The sequence below is a fragment of the Emiliania huxleyi genome (assembly GCF_000372725.1).
Source record: "Emiliania huxleyi CCMP1516 unplaced genomic scaffold EMIHUscaffold_906, whole genome shotgun sequence".
Classification (NCBI taxonomy): domain Eukaryota; phylum Haptophyta; order Isochrysidales; family Noelaerhabdaceae; genus Emiliania; species Emiliania huxleyi.
Window position 1 is genome coordinate 1 of NW_005195252.1, and position 14,327 is coordinate 14,327.

The 14,327-nt window shown below is 63.6% G+C and overlaps 6 protein-coding genes across 6 annotated transcripts; 3 read left to right on the forward strand and 3 right to left on the reverse strand.

Moving 5' to 3' along the window:
* Positions 1–71: 71 nt before the first annotated feature.
* Positions 72–1,645, forward strand: EMIHUDRAFT_460205 (hypothetical protein; the record flags this gene model as incomplete). Its single annotated transcript, XM_005757428.1, has 6 exons — positions 72–105; positions 169–204; positions 285–408; positions 488–597; positions 662–835; positions 1,292–1,645. The coding sequence occupies exons 2-6, from the start codon at positions 187–189 to the stop codon at positions 1,643–1,645; spliced, it is 780 nt and encodes a 259-aa protein (XP_005757485.1). The 5' UTR covers positions 72–105; positions 169–186.
* A 318-nt stretch (positions 1,646–1,963) lies between these two features.
* On the reverse strand, positions 1,964–2,672 carry EMIHUDRAFT_372483 (hypothetical protein). Its single transcript, XM_005757429.1, has one exon. The coding sequence runs from the start codon at positions 2,393–2,395 to the stop codon at positions 2,237–2,239; it is 159 nt and encodes a 52-aa protein (XP_005757486.1). The 5' UTR covers positions 2,396–2,672; the 3' UTR covers positions 1,964–2,236.
* A 2,546-nt stretch (positions 2,673–5,218) lies between these two features.
* Positions 5,219–6,887, reverse strand: EMIHUDRAFT_250330 (hypothetical protein; the record flags this gene model as incomplete). Its single annotated transcript, XM_005757430.1, has 2 exons — positions 5,219–5,525; positions 5,836–6,887. 2 exons carry the CDS (start codon positions 6,885–6,887, stop codon positions 5,219–5,221), a joined length of 1,359 nt encoding a protein of 452 aa, XP_005757487.1.
* Positions 6,888–9,372: 2,485 nt separating this feature from the next.
* On the forward strand, positions 9,373–9,975 carry EMIHUDRAFT_121505 (hypothetical protein; the record flags this gene model as incomplete). The annotated part of the gene is made up of 1 exon (XM_005757431.1): positions 9,373–9,975. One exon carries the CDS (start codon positions 9,373–9,375, stop codon positions 9,973–9,975), a length of 603 nt encoding a protein of 200 aa, XP_005757488.1.
* Positions 9,976–12,459: 2,484 nt separating this feature from the next.
* On the forward strand, positions 12,460–13,576 carry EMIHUDRAFT_250333 (hypothetical protein; the record flags this gene model as incomplete). Its single annotated transcript, XM_005757432.1, has 3 exons — positions 12,460–12,774; positions 12,902–13,135; positions 13,232–13,576. The coding sequence occupies 3 exons, from the start codon at positions 12,460–12,462 to the stop codon at positions 13,574–13,576; spliced, it is 894 nt and encodes a 297-aa protein (XP_005757489.1).
* A 416-nt stretch (positions 13,577–13,992) lies between these two features.
* EMIHUDRAFT_250334 (hypothetical protein) lies at positions 13,993–14,316 on the reverse strand (the record flags this gene model as incomplete). The annotated part of the gene is made up of 1 exon (XM_005757433.1): positions 13,993–14,316. The coding sequence occupies one exon, from the start codon at positions 14,314–14,316 to the stop codon at positions 13,993–13,995; it is 324 nt and encodes a 107-aa protein (XP_005757490.1).
* Positions 14,317–14,327: the final 11 nt, after the last annotated feature.

Consider the following 14,327-nt stretch of genomic DNA (forward strand, 5'->3'; position numbering starts at 1 on the left):
TGGAGGAGTCGCTCAAGCGGCGCGGGCACTGCACCTCGGCTGCATCTCGGGTGCATCCCGGGCGTATTTCGGTTGTAGGAGGCGCTCACGCGGAGAGACGCGGAGGCGGAGTGGCTGCACGGCTTGCCTCGAGGGATGGAGAGGCGTTTGATCTGGAGCTGTGAACAGGCGGAGGAGCTGCACGACATGCTCGAGTGCGTGCAGGTGCGGACACATTTCGACTCCCCGACACCGCACTACTCCAGCTGCACTACTCCCCTGCTCACCCGACTGCCTGCAAGAAGGTGCTGCACGGCGTTGCGCTCGTGCGGACCCCGTCAGGGCAGCGCTCCGCTCGCGACGGAATCGACGCCCTTCGCCGCATCGTTTTCGAGGCGGAGTCGGCGCGGCTTCGGGAGCTCGAGAGCGGTGAGACACGACGCGACGCGGTGTTCAGCAGACGAGTCGGCGCCCCTCCCGGCTGAGGCGAGGCTTGCCGACGCTCTAGGCGAGGACAGTTCGGAGGGCGCCATCGCCGGCTTGCGCGCCCAGCTGGCCGAGCAGCACGCTCGGCTGCGCAAGCTCGAGCCGCTCGCCGGCCGGGCGGAGGCGGCGGAGGCGGAGCAGAGGCGCTGCGCAGCCAGCTGCCAAGGGTGGTATTCACACCAGTGGCTGTCAACAGGCGGAGGCGGAGGCGCTGCGCGACCAGCTGCAGGCCCTCGCGCAGGCAAAGCTGCACCTCGTCAGCCAGAGAAGCAGCCAGGTGATGGCCAACACGCCGGACAAGGGGCGCCGCAACTGGTTCGTGTGTATGAAAGCCCTCCTCCTGGGCTCCACCACGCGGAACCAGAAGCTCGTGAAATCTCACAGCCATCGCGCTTCGACTACACGGGGGTACCCGCCTTCGGGGACCCGTGTGGAATTTCAGGAGATATAGCTGTGAGATATATAGTTGTGAAGAATCCATCAATTGTTTTTGAAAAAAGGAGAAAGAAAAGTCCTTTAAAAGAAAGAAATCTCCGCTAAAAACCTTCGGCGGGCACCAACAAACTTCCGCGTCGAGTTCTCGTGGTGTGTGCCGGATTCGGCTGCCTCGTGTGATTCTGCACCCCCTTGTTTGCCGGTCGCGTGCTGTCCGCCCTCCTGCCCACCACTCCCCGCCGTGCCGTCACACGCACGCCGTTGTCTCCTCACACGTCACAGGTAACTTATGGGCTGTTCGAGCGGAAAGATGGCGACAGCCGAACCGGCGACTGCGCCTGACGCGCTTACTACCGATGGGGACGTGGCGGTGCCCAATCTCCCTACCAAGGGTTATGTGCTGAGCACGCCGAGTGCTGGGACGGTGTTGGAGCAGGTGGACGAATCGGAAGAGCCAGAGTCTGAGGTCGAGCCCGCCGCAGAGGAGCCGGCGGGCTTTCTCACCAAGATAAAGGCAATGGTCTCACCACGAAAAGATACGCCAGCGGAGGAGGAGGACGAGGTTGACATCGAAGACAAGGAGGGTGAGGCTGAGGTGAAGGAGAAGCCGCCCTGCTGCAAGCCGCCGTCCTGCTCGATGCCAAAGTGCTCGATGCCAAAGTGCTCGATGCCAAAGTGCTCGATGCCAAAGTGCTTTCCGCAATGCACGAAGAAGGTCGAGGCGCCCGCGGAGGAGGCCGTTTGAAGGTCTGGACGTTGTATATTGCTGATCCTGCTGGCTTACTGTGCAGGAGATACTTACCTTTGCCATGGAAAGGGTGATTGGGCTCTGGCCAGGCCCTAGGCGTGGAGGGATTGTGTACTTGCGACGAACATATACATATATGTGTGCCTCTCGCTGTGTGTTGTTTCTCGCGCCCATGTTCGTAGGTTGCTCGTGTCCTTCGCTTCGTGTGTATGTGTGTGTGTGTGTGTGTGTGTGTGTGTCTCCGCACACATACTCATACATCTGCTCTGCGCGCACTCTTGCTTCTAGTACTACACGGCTCTCGTCTACGTAGAGAATATGACGACGCGGCACAAGCGAGGCAAGAGCGACAGACTCTCAGCGAAACACGACAGAAGCCACAGCTGACTCAGCGAGCGAGCTCGGTAGTCACGTATATAGGTGGAGACATCGACACCGGCACAACGCGTGAAGCGACACAAGTCACAACATGCGGTCGAGAGAATCATGGGAGGCACGCCACGCGCTTGTGCGAGAAGTTCATGGAGAAAACGCGCAATGCACATGCTGACGTCAGAAGCTGACGCGGCTGCATCTCGTCAATCATCGTCAAAGAGACTGGCCACGGCGCTGCTCTTCCAGCCCCTTGAGTATGAGGACGGAGCCGCCGGTGCCGGCGCCGGTGCCGGCGGCGGTGGCGGTGGCGGTGGCGGTGCCAGCTCCGGTGCGGCCAGTGGTGCGGCCGAGGTAGTCTTGGGGGGCTCCCATGCGGGGTAGAGTTGACTCAGATAAGCGCCGGGAAGGCCCGTGCCCTTGTCCTCCACCGGGGTCGGGCTCACATTCACATCCTCCGAAGCCTCCTGCTTGCCTTCTTCTCGTGACGGCTCCGCCTCCCGGCGACCGCCCGGCGCAGCTGACGGGGCGCCGCCGCCCGTCCGGACCGGGGCGCTCGCGCCAGGTGCATCCGATCGCACCCTGTCTGCCCGTCCCGCAGCCCCGGCCTGCCCGGCTCTCTCGAGCGTCTGCTTGGCGAGCTCGACCAGCTGCGCAGCTGTCACCGGCTGGCGAAGCGTCACAAACCCCTCGGGCGGCGGCGGGAGGTCTGGCTGCTTTGCTCGGGGCGCCGGTGGGTCGGCGCGGCGCCTTCCCCCGCCACCGCCGCCACCGCCGCCGCGCCCTGCGCCACGCGCGCCACCGCGCCCTCCGCTCCGCCTGGCCGGCTCGGCGGCCGAGGAGTGGCGCGAGAGAGACTCGGGCCGGTCAGGGGCGGGATCCTGCGGCTCGCGCTCCAGGGAGGCGTCATCCTCGGCTTGTGGCTTAGCCGCGGTGCCCAAGCGCGCCGGTAGCCGCCGCTTCCCAGAGGAGGGGGGCCGGGGCGCGCTGGAGCCTGCGCCGCCATTTTGAGGCACAAACGTGCCGCGCGTGCCGCGAGCTTGAATTGGATCCGGCTCGACGGGCGTCTCGGACGCCACCCTCGCACGCATGAGCAGCGTGAGGAGGTGCTTGCAGAGGGAGGCGGAGCTGGGCGGGACCGACTCGTCCAGTACGCCGCTCGGGTGCCGCTTGGCGAAGTCCGGGCAGCTGCACTCGGCGCGCCGCACCAGCGAGTCGGGCGGCGCGGCGAGCTGCAGCGAGAGCTTGTACCGCGCGCCGTCCGTGCCGCCGCAAGCGGCGGTGAGCGCGACGCCGTCGAAGCCGTGCGAGGCCTCGCTGACCCGCTCGAACCGCTCGTCAAACCACGCTTCGTCAGCATCCACCGCCGCCCGCGCCCTGAACCGCCTCTGGTTGGCGGCGTAGTTGTCACCCCCAATCTCGTCCTCGTCCTTGTCGTCAAAGAGCGTGAACCAGCTGCCCTCGCCCTCGCCGTCGACGACGTAGACCTCGATGCAGCCAGGGCCAAACGGACCGGCGGCCGGCCTCGCATTGGCGGAGCTGGCGGCGGGAGCAGCGGCGAAAGGGCCAGCGGTGGCGGGAGCAGCGGCGGCGGGGCCAGCGGCGGCGGGTGCCCGCGAGGACGGCGGGAGCGAGTGGCCGCCCGGAGGGGCGACTGTGCCGTGGATGCGGCCGTGCGCCTCCTCGCGCTCGCCCGCCGGCGGCGGAGGCGATGCGCTGCTACCACCGCTGCGGAAGGGTCGCAGGAAAGACGGCATGCTGCCGGCAGGTGGGCCGCTGACGTCGCGCGTGTCGCCGCCCACGCGCACAAAGCTTTCGAGCCGCATCTGCCGGATGCCGCAGTCGATCGCCCGCCGGTCACCGTCCGGACTCACCTACGGCGATCCCTCCCTACAGCTGAGGGCCGCTACAGTCGCCCTCGCATCCGCGCGCCGCTCCCGCCGCACCACCAGCAGCTCATCCAGCGCAACCTTGTGCCGCCGCACCAGCCACGCCATCGGCCAAGCCACGAGCCGTCCGTCCGCCTGAGGAGCGAACCAAGTCGACGGGTGTCAGAGTGCGACACACCCCGCGGGGGGCAGCAACGAATCGGCCGCCACCCTGGCGGCGCCGCTCGCCACCGCCCCTGTGAGCCAGCTCTGTCCGGCTCCACCGCCGCCGTCGCCGCCGCCGCCGATGCCGCCGCCGATGCCTCCGCCGGTGGTGCTGGGTGGTGCGCCAGGCGCGAGCCAGAGGTAGTGCGCGGGCGCGCCGAGGCGAGAGACGAGCTCGCGGAGCCCGTCGAGCGCTGTCGCGAAGAGGGCGCCGCCGCTGTCGAGCCGGGCGAGCGCCGCCTCGAACGCGCCCGAGTCGCCGCTCGAGTCGACGAGGTCGACGAGAGGCTCGAAGAGCGAGCGCGGCTGCAGCGTGACGAGCAGGCGCGCCCTCGGCCGGTGGCCCAGCCAGCAGGCGACCGCGTCGGCCACCTCGTGGTTCCACACGAGGGCGTCCCTCGGCGATGCGCCCGCCCGCGGCGGATGAAACAGGCAGCACCCGTCGATCAACAGAGCGCTCTCGCCGAAGCAGCCGCTCAGATCCTCTCGCAGCGGCAGCTGCACCTCTGCCGTGCGTGCAAACTTGTCGTCAACGCCCGCGCTAGCAGCGGTCAACGGTCCGTCGAGAGCGCGGTCCGCGCGGGTCGACCCATATACTCGGCGCGAGCACGCCTCGCCCGCCGCGAGAGGGAGGTATGTGTGTTCGGACCCTGCGACGGCCTCTGCCATCGCCCACTCGTTGGCCCACTCGCACTGGAGCCGCCCACCCTCCGGCCTGCAGGAGACGAGAAGTGGCGACGGTGGCAGCGCGTCCGCAAGCTCTGCGAGCAGCTGTCCCCGCGCAGCGCCGCCGTTCTGATCGTCGACGACGTAGACGGTGTCCGTGTGTTTCTTGATGCGCTTGACAACGACATGCTTCGACCTCTCCTCGACCGAGAGGCGGACGTGCGGCGCGCCGCGGCGCTGCTGCTCCTGCACGTAGCGCGACTTGCCCGCTGCTGGCGGGCCGCTCACCACAACGAGCGAGTGAGGCTGCCACGGCGGTGCGGTCGCCATGGCCCACGGGCCCGGTGTGTGTGCCAGTCCGCGCCAGTCCGCGCTTGTCGTGCCAGTGTGCTGTGAGAGAGGCTTGTATCCTAAGAATTCTTCTTTAGCCTTTGCGCGCTCATACTGTAATGTGATCGAAATCACAGCCGCTCGGTACAAAGGAGGCGCCCCCCGTAATGTGATCCAAAACACATTCGTAATGTGCGTCCAAGGCGAGGCACGGAGGAGGCTTTCCCGTAATGCGATCGGAATCGCATCCAACGCTAGGCTCGGAGGAGGCGCCCCCGTAATGTGATCGAAATCGCATTCGGCGCTCGGTACGAACAAGGCACCCCCGTAATGCGGTCAAAAACACATACTGGCGCGAGGCACGAACGAGGCAACCCCGAGCTCGGGGATCGAAATCACATGCGGCGCTACATAGACTGCGCACACGCGTGACACCTCGCCACCACAACGAGCGAAAAGTACGTACACTGAGAGAGAGAGATAGGTACACTCTCTGAAAGAGCCACGTACACCTGGGCGGGACACACTAATGAACTGTGTTTGGTATTGCTAAAAATCTCTCTCTGAATGAAAGAAAGTCTGAGAGAGAGAAAAAGAGTCACCGACCGAACGCCGGAGAGGAAACACCTAGCCTGGCACGAGCGAGACGCACCTGGTGGTAGTATGTACACGGCGTTTTCCGTGGGAGTGTGTTTAAAATCCGTCGATATCTACAGCTCAGCCGACATACGCCTCGAGATGTGCTCTGTGCTCGGCAGCGCGTTGCACTCGGCCAACTCATCATCTTCGAGCCCGGGTTCTTCGTGCTCAATGGTCGCTGGCAGCGAACCGTCTTCGCTGCGCCCCGGGGTGCTGGACTCCAAGGAGGAGGAGGAGGACAAGCTCGAGGACAAAGACGCCGGCAATACGGATAACGGTGCCTCAGCGACCTCAAACCGAGGCGGCGCGACAACCGTGAGGCGGGGCGGAAGCTCGGCGGAGGGGGCATCCGATGAGGGAATAACTTCCTCCGGGCCCTTCTCAGCAGCGCCGGGCGGCTCGTTGGCTTCTATCGAGGGCTCCGGAGCCTGCTCAGAGACGGGCTCGTTGGCGTCTGTCGAGGGCTCCAGAGCGTTCTCAGCGACGGGCGACGGACTGTCGGGGCGGACATTCGCCGTCGAGGTGCCGGGGGCGTCCGAAGCCTTAGCGAGGCTGTCCTCCGTAGAGGCTGAGGAGGCCGCCTCTCTCGATTCGCCCGCCTCCTCGCGCCATGAGCTCAGTCGAGATTTCCGTTTGGACTTGCGTGGAGCCCCACCCGCCTTGCCTACCGCAGGGCCTCCGCTGCCACTTGCTGTCCCGCTGCCGACCTCCTCAACACACTCGGAACCAACTCCTTCGGCGGCACCATTCCTCACCGCGCCGTCATCGTCGCGCGGCTGAGGCTCCGCACCCACCTCTGCGCTCGTCTCGGCGGCACTCTCGCCTTCCGCCTTTTGAGTGGGCGTGGGCGGCATGTGGGCTGGGCGGGCAAACTCTGTGCTCGAGACGCGTTGGGTCGATGAGCGCCGCTCGACGTCCAGGATGGGCTGCGAGCTTCTCCGCTCCCTCGCCACCAGCTCGTCCACAAGCGCCGCGGACCCCTCTCTGGATTTCCGGCGCGATGGAGGCTCTTCGGCGTGGCTTTTGCCGAGCTCACTCTCGCGAAGCGGCGCGATGCTGGCTCGCGCAACTGAGGGGTAGCTAACTGAGGGGTAGCTCACGGTGGCCTTCACCTCCCGTTTCGACGCTGCAGCGCCCATGGCGAGAGTCGGGACTCGAAGTTATGCGGACGTCCCCTCCTTCTCCTTGGATGGATTGCGACGCGCTCAAGAAAAACTATTCGCGGGTCGAGACAACACCCGAGTCTGAGCTGTCCCGAACCGCACTTATCTTGGGTCTTCAAGCTCACACCGGCTCGTGATGCCACGGAGAGGGCTCGAGATTGTCCCCGGTGGACCCCATCCGAGCCGATTGTGTGAGGGCTTTCCGGAGGTCATCATCGGCGCCATCGACTGTGAAATGTCCCGACCCACAGCCCTCATGCACCCAGGCGCATGGATGCAGTCATAATATGTAGCCCTTCTTTCCCGAAGCTTGGAGCAATAGCCGCAAATAGTACTTTTTGGCACTTCATCGCGACCACGTCTTGTCCCCACTCAAGGTTATGGGAGCGGCCATAACAGGTGTTATGGCTGTTATGGCTGGCTGCTCATAACACCCCATAACACCTCATAACACCTCATACCACCTCCATCGCTGTTATGGCTGTTATGCCCACCCTACCATAACACCTCATAACACCTCATAACACCGTCATAGCACTCATAACAACTCCCACTGGTTGTTATGACAGCCAGCATAACAACCTCATAACACCTCCCACTTTTTAGAAACCTCGAGACATGTAGTGGAAAAAGGAAAGAAAAAGGACAGAGCTAACCCTCGGAGACCCGTGTTTACTTTACGGCCCTTGCCCTGCGAACGCGTACCCCCGGGGCTAGGGCTCTCTAGCCCGTAACCCGACACCGATCATCCGGCTCGCTGGGTGCGCTTCTTAGCTCCCCGGCCCTGGATGTGAGGTTGATAACTGCACTCCAAGTGCTCCAAGGACGTGAGTTAAATTGCGGGAAAGACATACAAGTTAAAAACATAGGGAAGCGTGCAGAGCTGCAGAGAGTACGAGTTAGAAACGGGAAGCAAATTGCGTGAGGGGGGGGGGGGGGGGCTGGTCTTGATTGAGCAATCTGAAGCCATCGCTCAGCCTCAGGAGGCAGGTATATGTTATTGAATTTAACGTGAGGGCAAAAGAGAAAATATTTGGCGATCGATGCCGAACCTACCTCGCGCGCGGCAGCGCGCGAAGCGAAAATTCTACCGGCGAGCAGTCCGGCATGTGGCCTCTCGGGCCATTACACCGTGGACCCGGGACGGCCCTCCCATAGCAGGCCCTGAGGGAGGGTGTAGAGGATGTAGAGTGTAGAGCGCTGTAGAGCTGTAGAGATGTAGAGCGCTCTGGAGCGCTGTAGAGCTGTAGAGCTCTACATCCGCCGCGGGACGAAGCGGGTGCGTTGTAGAGCGATGTAGAGCGCGATTTTGTTGTAGAGCTTGTTGTAGAGGCTCTACTGCCAAACCGCCGGGAAGGCAGTGACTCAAAGAGGTCGAGCCGCGCTAATGGGGTGTCTCCGAGCTTACTGGAGCTCTGATGGACGGCCCTGACACACAGAGAGTCACTCTGACGGCACACAACACCCTATAACTGCGTCATGACCAGCCTGCCATGCGTCGCCGGTGCCGCATTCGTCGCAGTGCTCCTTTAGCAGGCGGTGGACTGTCGGCTGCGAGGACGGTCGCATTTGCGCGAGGCGAGGCGAGCATTCAGACGCGTTGCATGCGCCATGACTCGCGCCAGCGCGTGCGGGAGCTCCTGGCTGAGCGTTGAGTCCAGGCGAGTTGCGCTGGCCACGATCGCTACGCCGAGCCGAGCTGACGCGCCGAGGCGCCGGCCAGTCGCAGCCGTGAGGCATGCCACAGCAGCAGAGGCACCTGCCACCCATTGGGCGGGCAGACGGAAGGCCAGGGCAGCACTGGCAAGTGCAACGCGCCTCATGTCGGAGAGCGACCGTGCCTCGTTCGCCGCTTATGATGTAGAGTTTGTTGTAGAGATTTCACGTTGTAGAGGCAGCGCCTCTACATCGCTCTACAACGCACCCGCTTCGTCCCGCGGCGGATGTAGAGCTCTACAGCTCTACAGCGCTCTACAGCTCTACAGCTCTACAGCGCTCTACACTCTACATCCTCTACACCCTCCCTCAGAGCAGGCCATAACATGTTATGGGCTGCTATGCCCAGAGAGCCATAACACCATAACAATAACTGTGAGTGGGGACAATACGTCCCTCCAGGTGCCAACAAAGCGGCTTCCCAGCTCATCAAGCCCTGGTCTGGACGGTTCTTTTGCGGTATCTTGATGTATCCATATCTGACTGACCGTATCCCGCCATATCCCGCCATATCCCGCCATATCCCGCCATACGATATCCCGCCATATCCCGCCATATCCCGCCATATCCCGCCATATCCCGCCATATCCCGCCATATCCCGCCATATCCCGCCGCGGATACCGCGAAATCCCGAAAAGAACCGTCCAGACCAGGGATTCATCACCTCGCCTTCTCTGTCGCTCTCCTGGCCCAGGTCCATCAGTATCAAGTCTGAGCTGTCCCCAACCGTCCTTATTTTGGGTGATGAAGCTCACTCGAATTCTCTTCGCGTGCGAACGTCTTTTTTTGGGTAAAATTCTCTTCTTCTCCCGCGTGGGCTTGGTGCTGCTGCCTTGCCCTTCTGGCCTGAAAATCAGCCCACGAATGGTCCGTGCGGCGCACGACGTCGCCACGGACCGGCTGGCGAACACGCTCGCCAGCGTCACCGCAGCCGCCTCCGTCGTCGCTGCCGCCGCGCCGGCGCTGTGCGCCGTCCACTGCGCCGCGATGCCGATCGCCGCTGTCCTCTTGCCGTCGCTGCAGGCCAGCGGCGGCAAGATCTTCGGTCGCAGCGTCTGCATGCACGCCGTCGCTCGCAAGCTCGCCTACTACTTCGTGATTCCCTGTGGACTGCTCTCCAACGCGGTGAGCTACCCGAAGCACGAGAGCGTGGCGACGACCACCGCGTCGCTCACCGGCATCTCCTTTGTGACCGCGGCGGCGGCGTGGGCGGCGGCGGCCCCCTACCGCACCGCCCTCAACCTCAGCGGATGCGCGCTCATGCTGGGCTCGACCGCTGTGGGCAACCGTCTGGCGGAGGAGAACGGGCGGGGCTGCTCCGGTTGCTCGACTTGCGAGGGCTGCTGAGAGCCGCGGAGGTCCTCTACCCTCGCCCGGTTGGAGGACGCGGGCGGCTGTATTTAGTTCGGAGAGCGTACTCCGACGCCGGCAGACGCGGCGATGTGACAGTGACCTCTACGGGTGTGGACGGCAGTTGTGGTGGTGTGACGTGTGTGCGTGTGGGCGGGGAGTTACTCCTGGGTGGCGGCGCTCTCGGGCCCGCAGCCGGCCTCCCGTGCCGGTATAAAGATAGTACGAAGCCCGGTTGGGGTTGGTCGCAGGGCAGGTGAACCTTCTTTTCTACCAGGCTAGGATTGAGAGCAGCCTCGCTCTCAATCCTAGAGAAGTCGAAGGATTAAATAAATAAAAACGGACACCTCTCTACTGTGAGATGGGTAAAAAGGAACAGGTCCCCGCCCTTGCGATCTTTGTGCAGGGTTCTTTGTGGGTGTGGTCGGCGACTAGCCGGGGTCGTCCTCCCGGTGGGGGACTATCACTAGCCGTCTTCCACATGGTCCCTCGGGTCCCTGCTACTCCTAATCTCTTCGTACATCCTCCTGCTGATCTCCGCAAAGTCCTGCTCCCTCCCTCGTCTCGCCCTGCGCGTCTGCTGCGCCTCACCGTCTTCTGCCCTGCGTCGTCTGGCGACGGGTCCTCCATAGTCGGTCGAGGTCGCCGCCCTCCTCGTGCCTCTTCCCAACGTTCCCTCGGCGGCCGATGCCGTCTGCTCCGGCTCCCCAGTCCCCGGGTCTGCCCTGCTCTCGTCTGCGCTAGTTTCTGCTTCGTCACCACCGGCGTCTCTCCTCTTCTTTCTCCCCTTCTTGTATGCTTTGTACATCGCGTCGATTCCTTTTCGCGTGAGCACCAGCCTGAAGCCCGCCCAGCATCTGAACCGCTCCCTAAGTCGAAGGAGCATCATCAGTCTCACCCACTTCGCTCTCTGCCCACCGTCTCCGCTCCCTCCCGCTTGAGCCGCCGTCGCGGCCCTCGTTCGTCCCACTGGCTGTTGGCCCGTCCCTGCGTTGCCTGCGTTGTCCCTCCTCTGCGACTCCCTCAAGGCCGGCCGAGCCTCTTTCCACCCAGTGAAGAGCTTCCTCAGCCACTCGATGTGTTCCTCTCTCTTCATTATGCGCGCCGTAGCCTCATCACTGAGCTGGATCCACCTCTGCACCGCGCCCGTCGCCGCCTCGGCCACGACTTGCAAGTTCCTCGTGACCCCGGCGCCAAGGTCCCTCCGGCTCTTCTCCGAGAGATCATCTACCAGCGCCGGCAACACCCCCCCGACGGCTGGGGCTAGTGCATCGTACCCGTCCTCATCCAGCACCCTATAGCGTGAGCCCTTCAGCGCAGCGACATGCGCCATCCTCAGCGTCTTCAGCGTATCCTTGGAGTCGGGTGCCGCCTGGGCTACTTTGCTGATCGCCGTCCCCAGACGTAGATCTTAGCGTGAAACACACACACCAAGGACAGGGTCGGACTGTGTGCTGGTCCGAGAACTACGGCCCCAGGGAAGAGAACCCTGGTGCACTGGTTCGCAGGGATCGAAGGATTGTGAGCAGCACTCCTCGCAATTTCGTAGTATCTCTGTGCGATCTTGTGAGCACCCACGCTCGCAATCCTACATCTTCTAGGACTAAGAGCAGCTCCGCTCCCAAGGTGACTGGTGACGCCTACGACTACTACCGGCGCGCTCACAATCCGAGCAAACTCTAGGGTTGCGAGCAGCTTGGCTCACAATCCTAGCAACATGCCTCCGATTGCGAGCAGGAGCGCTCGCAATCCTAGAACTTTCGCCGATTACGAGCGACACCGCCCACAGTCCTACGACTTCTAGGATTGCGCGCGGGTCCCCTCGCAGTCGGTGCGATCACTGTTTGGATTGTAAGGAGACCCTCCCGGCGCGCTCACTCACAAGCGCTCGCGGCTGGAGCGATTGGGAGCGCCCTCTGTGCGCTAGCAATCCTTGGATCTTTGGTACGATTGTGAGCACCGCCGCTCAGAGTCCTACAAACAAGATGTAGGATTGCGAACGCTCCTGCTCGCAAACGGAGGCATGTTGCTAGGATTGTGAGCCAAGCTGCTCGCAACCCTAGAGTTTGCTCGGAATTGTGAGCGCGCTGGTAGTAGTCGTAGGCGTCACCAGTCACTTTGAGAGCGGAGCTGCTTCTTAGTCCTAGAAGATGTAGGATTGCGAGCGTGGGTGCTCACAATCGCACAGAGATGCTATGATTGCAAGGAGTGCTGCTCACAATCCTTCGACTTCTAGGATTGAGAGTGAGGCTGCTCTCAATCCTAGCCTGGTAGAAAAGAAGGTTCACCCCCAGGGCACCGTAAAGCGTAATCGGTGTTTTTTTAAATTTTTTTGGTTTGTAAAAATCTCGTTTCTGAGAATTATCCAGAGTTTCCATGAAGAGGATCTTGAAGGACGATCAGGGACACAGGCGAACGGGATTGGGGAGCGCGCCGCGTAATTTCTTCCGCGCCCGCGCTGGCGTGACGTGGCCTGCCGGGATGTCGCCGCTGCTGCTCCGGCTGCTGCTCTGTTCGTTGGCTCTGACAACCTATGGCCAGGGCATGAGCATGTCGGCAGAGGAGGAGGAGATGCTCGAGGAGATGGGCATCAAGGGCGCGCCGATGGGCCGCAAGAACCTTGACCCGCAGGCGGCCCCATTCAAGTCTGACCTCAAATACATCTATTGCGGCGTGTGCCGCAAGATGGTGGAGCAGGCTCACGTCAAGGCGCAGGAGATCCTGACGAAGCGCTTCGAGCAGCTCAAGAAGAAGAAGCGCAAGCGTGATACGACCGAGTTTGACGGCGAGGGAGCGGTGCAGGAGTTCACCGAAAAGATGTGCAACCCGCTCAAGGCGAGATCGCGCCCCCGCGCCGGGCACGCGGCCGCCCACCGTGCTTGCGTGGCATCGCTGAGCGCGCCCGCCTCCGCCCGGCGCGCAGCCCGAGGGCGAGTGGGTCGGGAAGATTGACCTCACGCAGGAGGGAGACAAGCTGGTGCTCGCGTCTCAGCCTGAGGCGGGCAAGTGCAAGCGCGAGTGCCGGACGGTGGAGGCGGCGTGCAACGAGGTGCTCGACCGCGCAGACACCGAGTTCACCGAGATTCTCTACAAGGCGATCCAGGACGGCAACGACCTCGAGCAGGCTAGCCGAGCCAGTGAGAGGGAGGGCTCTGTGGTCGCGGGCGAGAGGGAGAGCGGCTGCGGGGCACTGGAGGGCGCGCGCGGGACTTCCGGCGTCCGACGCCACGCCATTGCCTCCTCCCCCCCGCAGGTGCAGCGCTACATCTGCAACCGCGCGGCGGGCGTGTGCAAGAAGAAGACGCCGCCGCTCAAAGGGACGCGCAAGCACGACGAGAGGTTCCACGCGCTGACGGCGGAGGAGAAGCAGATGCAGGACATGCAGGCGAACCTCAAGGAGACGGGGATGAGCGGGACCATGTACAGGAGGGAGGACCTCGCCGGCATGATGGACAAGATGAAGGACTTTATGCCCGAAGGGATGGGCGGGGAGGAGGGCGGGGAGGGCAGCGTCAACCCCGCCGTCGACGAGGAGGGGGACGTGTACGACCAGGAGTCAGGCCTGCCCATCGTGGGGGAGTCCAAGGAGGAGCTCTAGGCATAGGGGCGGTGTGCAGTGAGTCGGAGAGAGCTTGAGGCCTGGAGAGCGGTGGTGAGAGGGGGAGAGGGCGTGCAGCGGGCAGCGTGCCAGACGTTGGCTAGCGACCGCTCCATTTTCTATGCAGGACACGGTGCCAGCGCCTTTCGGTAGTTGTGTCGAACCGTTTTATATTATCAGCACAAAACCCTATCTCCACACCGACACGCACGTCGCCACGCCGCGGCCGGCCGTGAGCCGTGTGTCGCGCACACGGAGACACGGTGCGCGGGGCCCCGCGCCGGCCTCCTTGCCTACGACTCGCGAGCTAGAGGGCGAGAGACACCGCCCGCTAGCCAGAGATACACCGCCGCTGCGGGGCCACGGCAGCCGTGGCCGAGAGAGTGCAGCGGTGCGCCTCCCCTCCAGCCCGGCGCTCAGGCTCGGTCGGCCAGGCGCGCGGCGACGAAGCTGACGAGGCTGCGCACGACCGACGCGCCGCCGAGGTCGTGGCCGCCCGGGTGGGTCACGTACTTGACGTCGGCTCCGTTCGCGGTCAGCAGATCGCGCACCCAGCCGGAGCACGCGAAGGGGAGCGTGCCGTCCGCCATGCCGTGCGTGACGAGGACGGGAAGCGCCTCGCCCGCCTGCTTGAGGGCCTGCAGCCGCGCGGACCACTGCTCCACCACGATCGGAGCGCCGGAGAGGAAGACGACGCCGGCGGGCGGCTCGGTCGGCGGCATGTGCAGCGCGGTGTCCATCGCCGTCATCG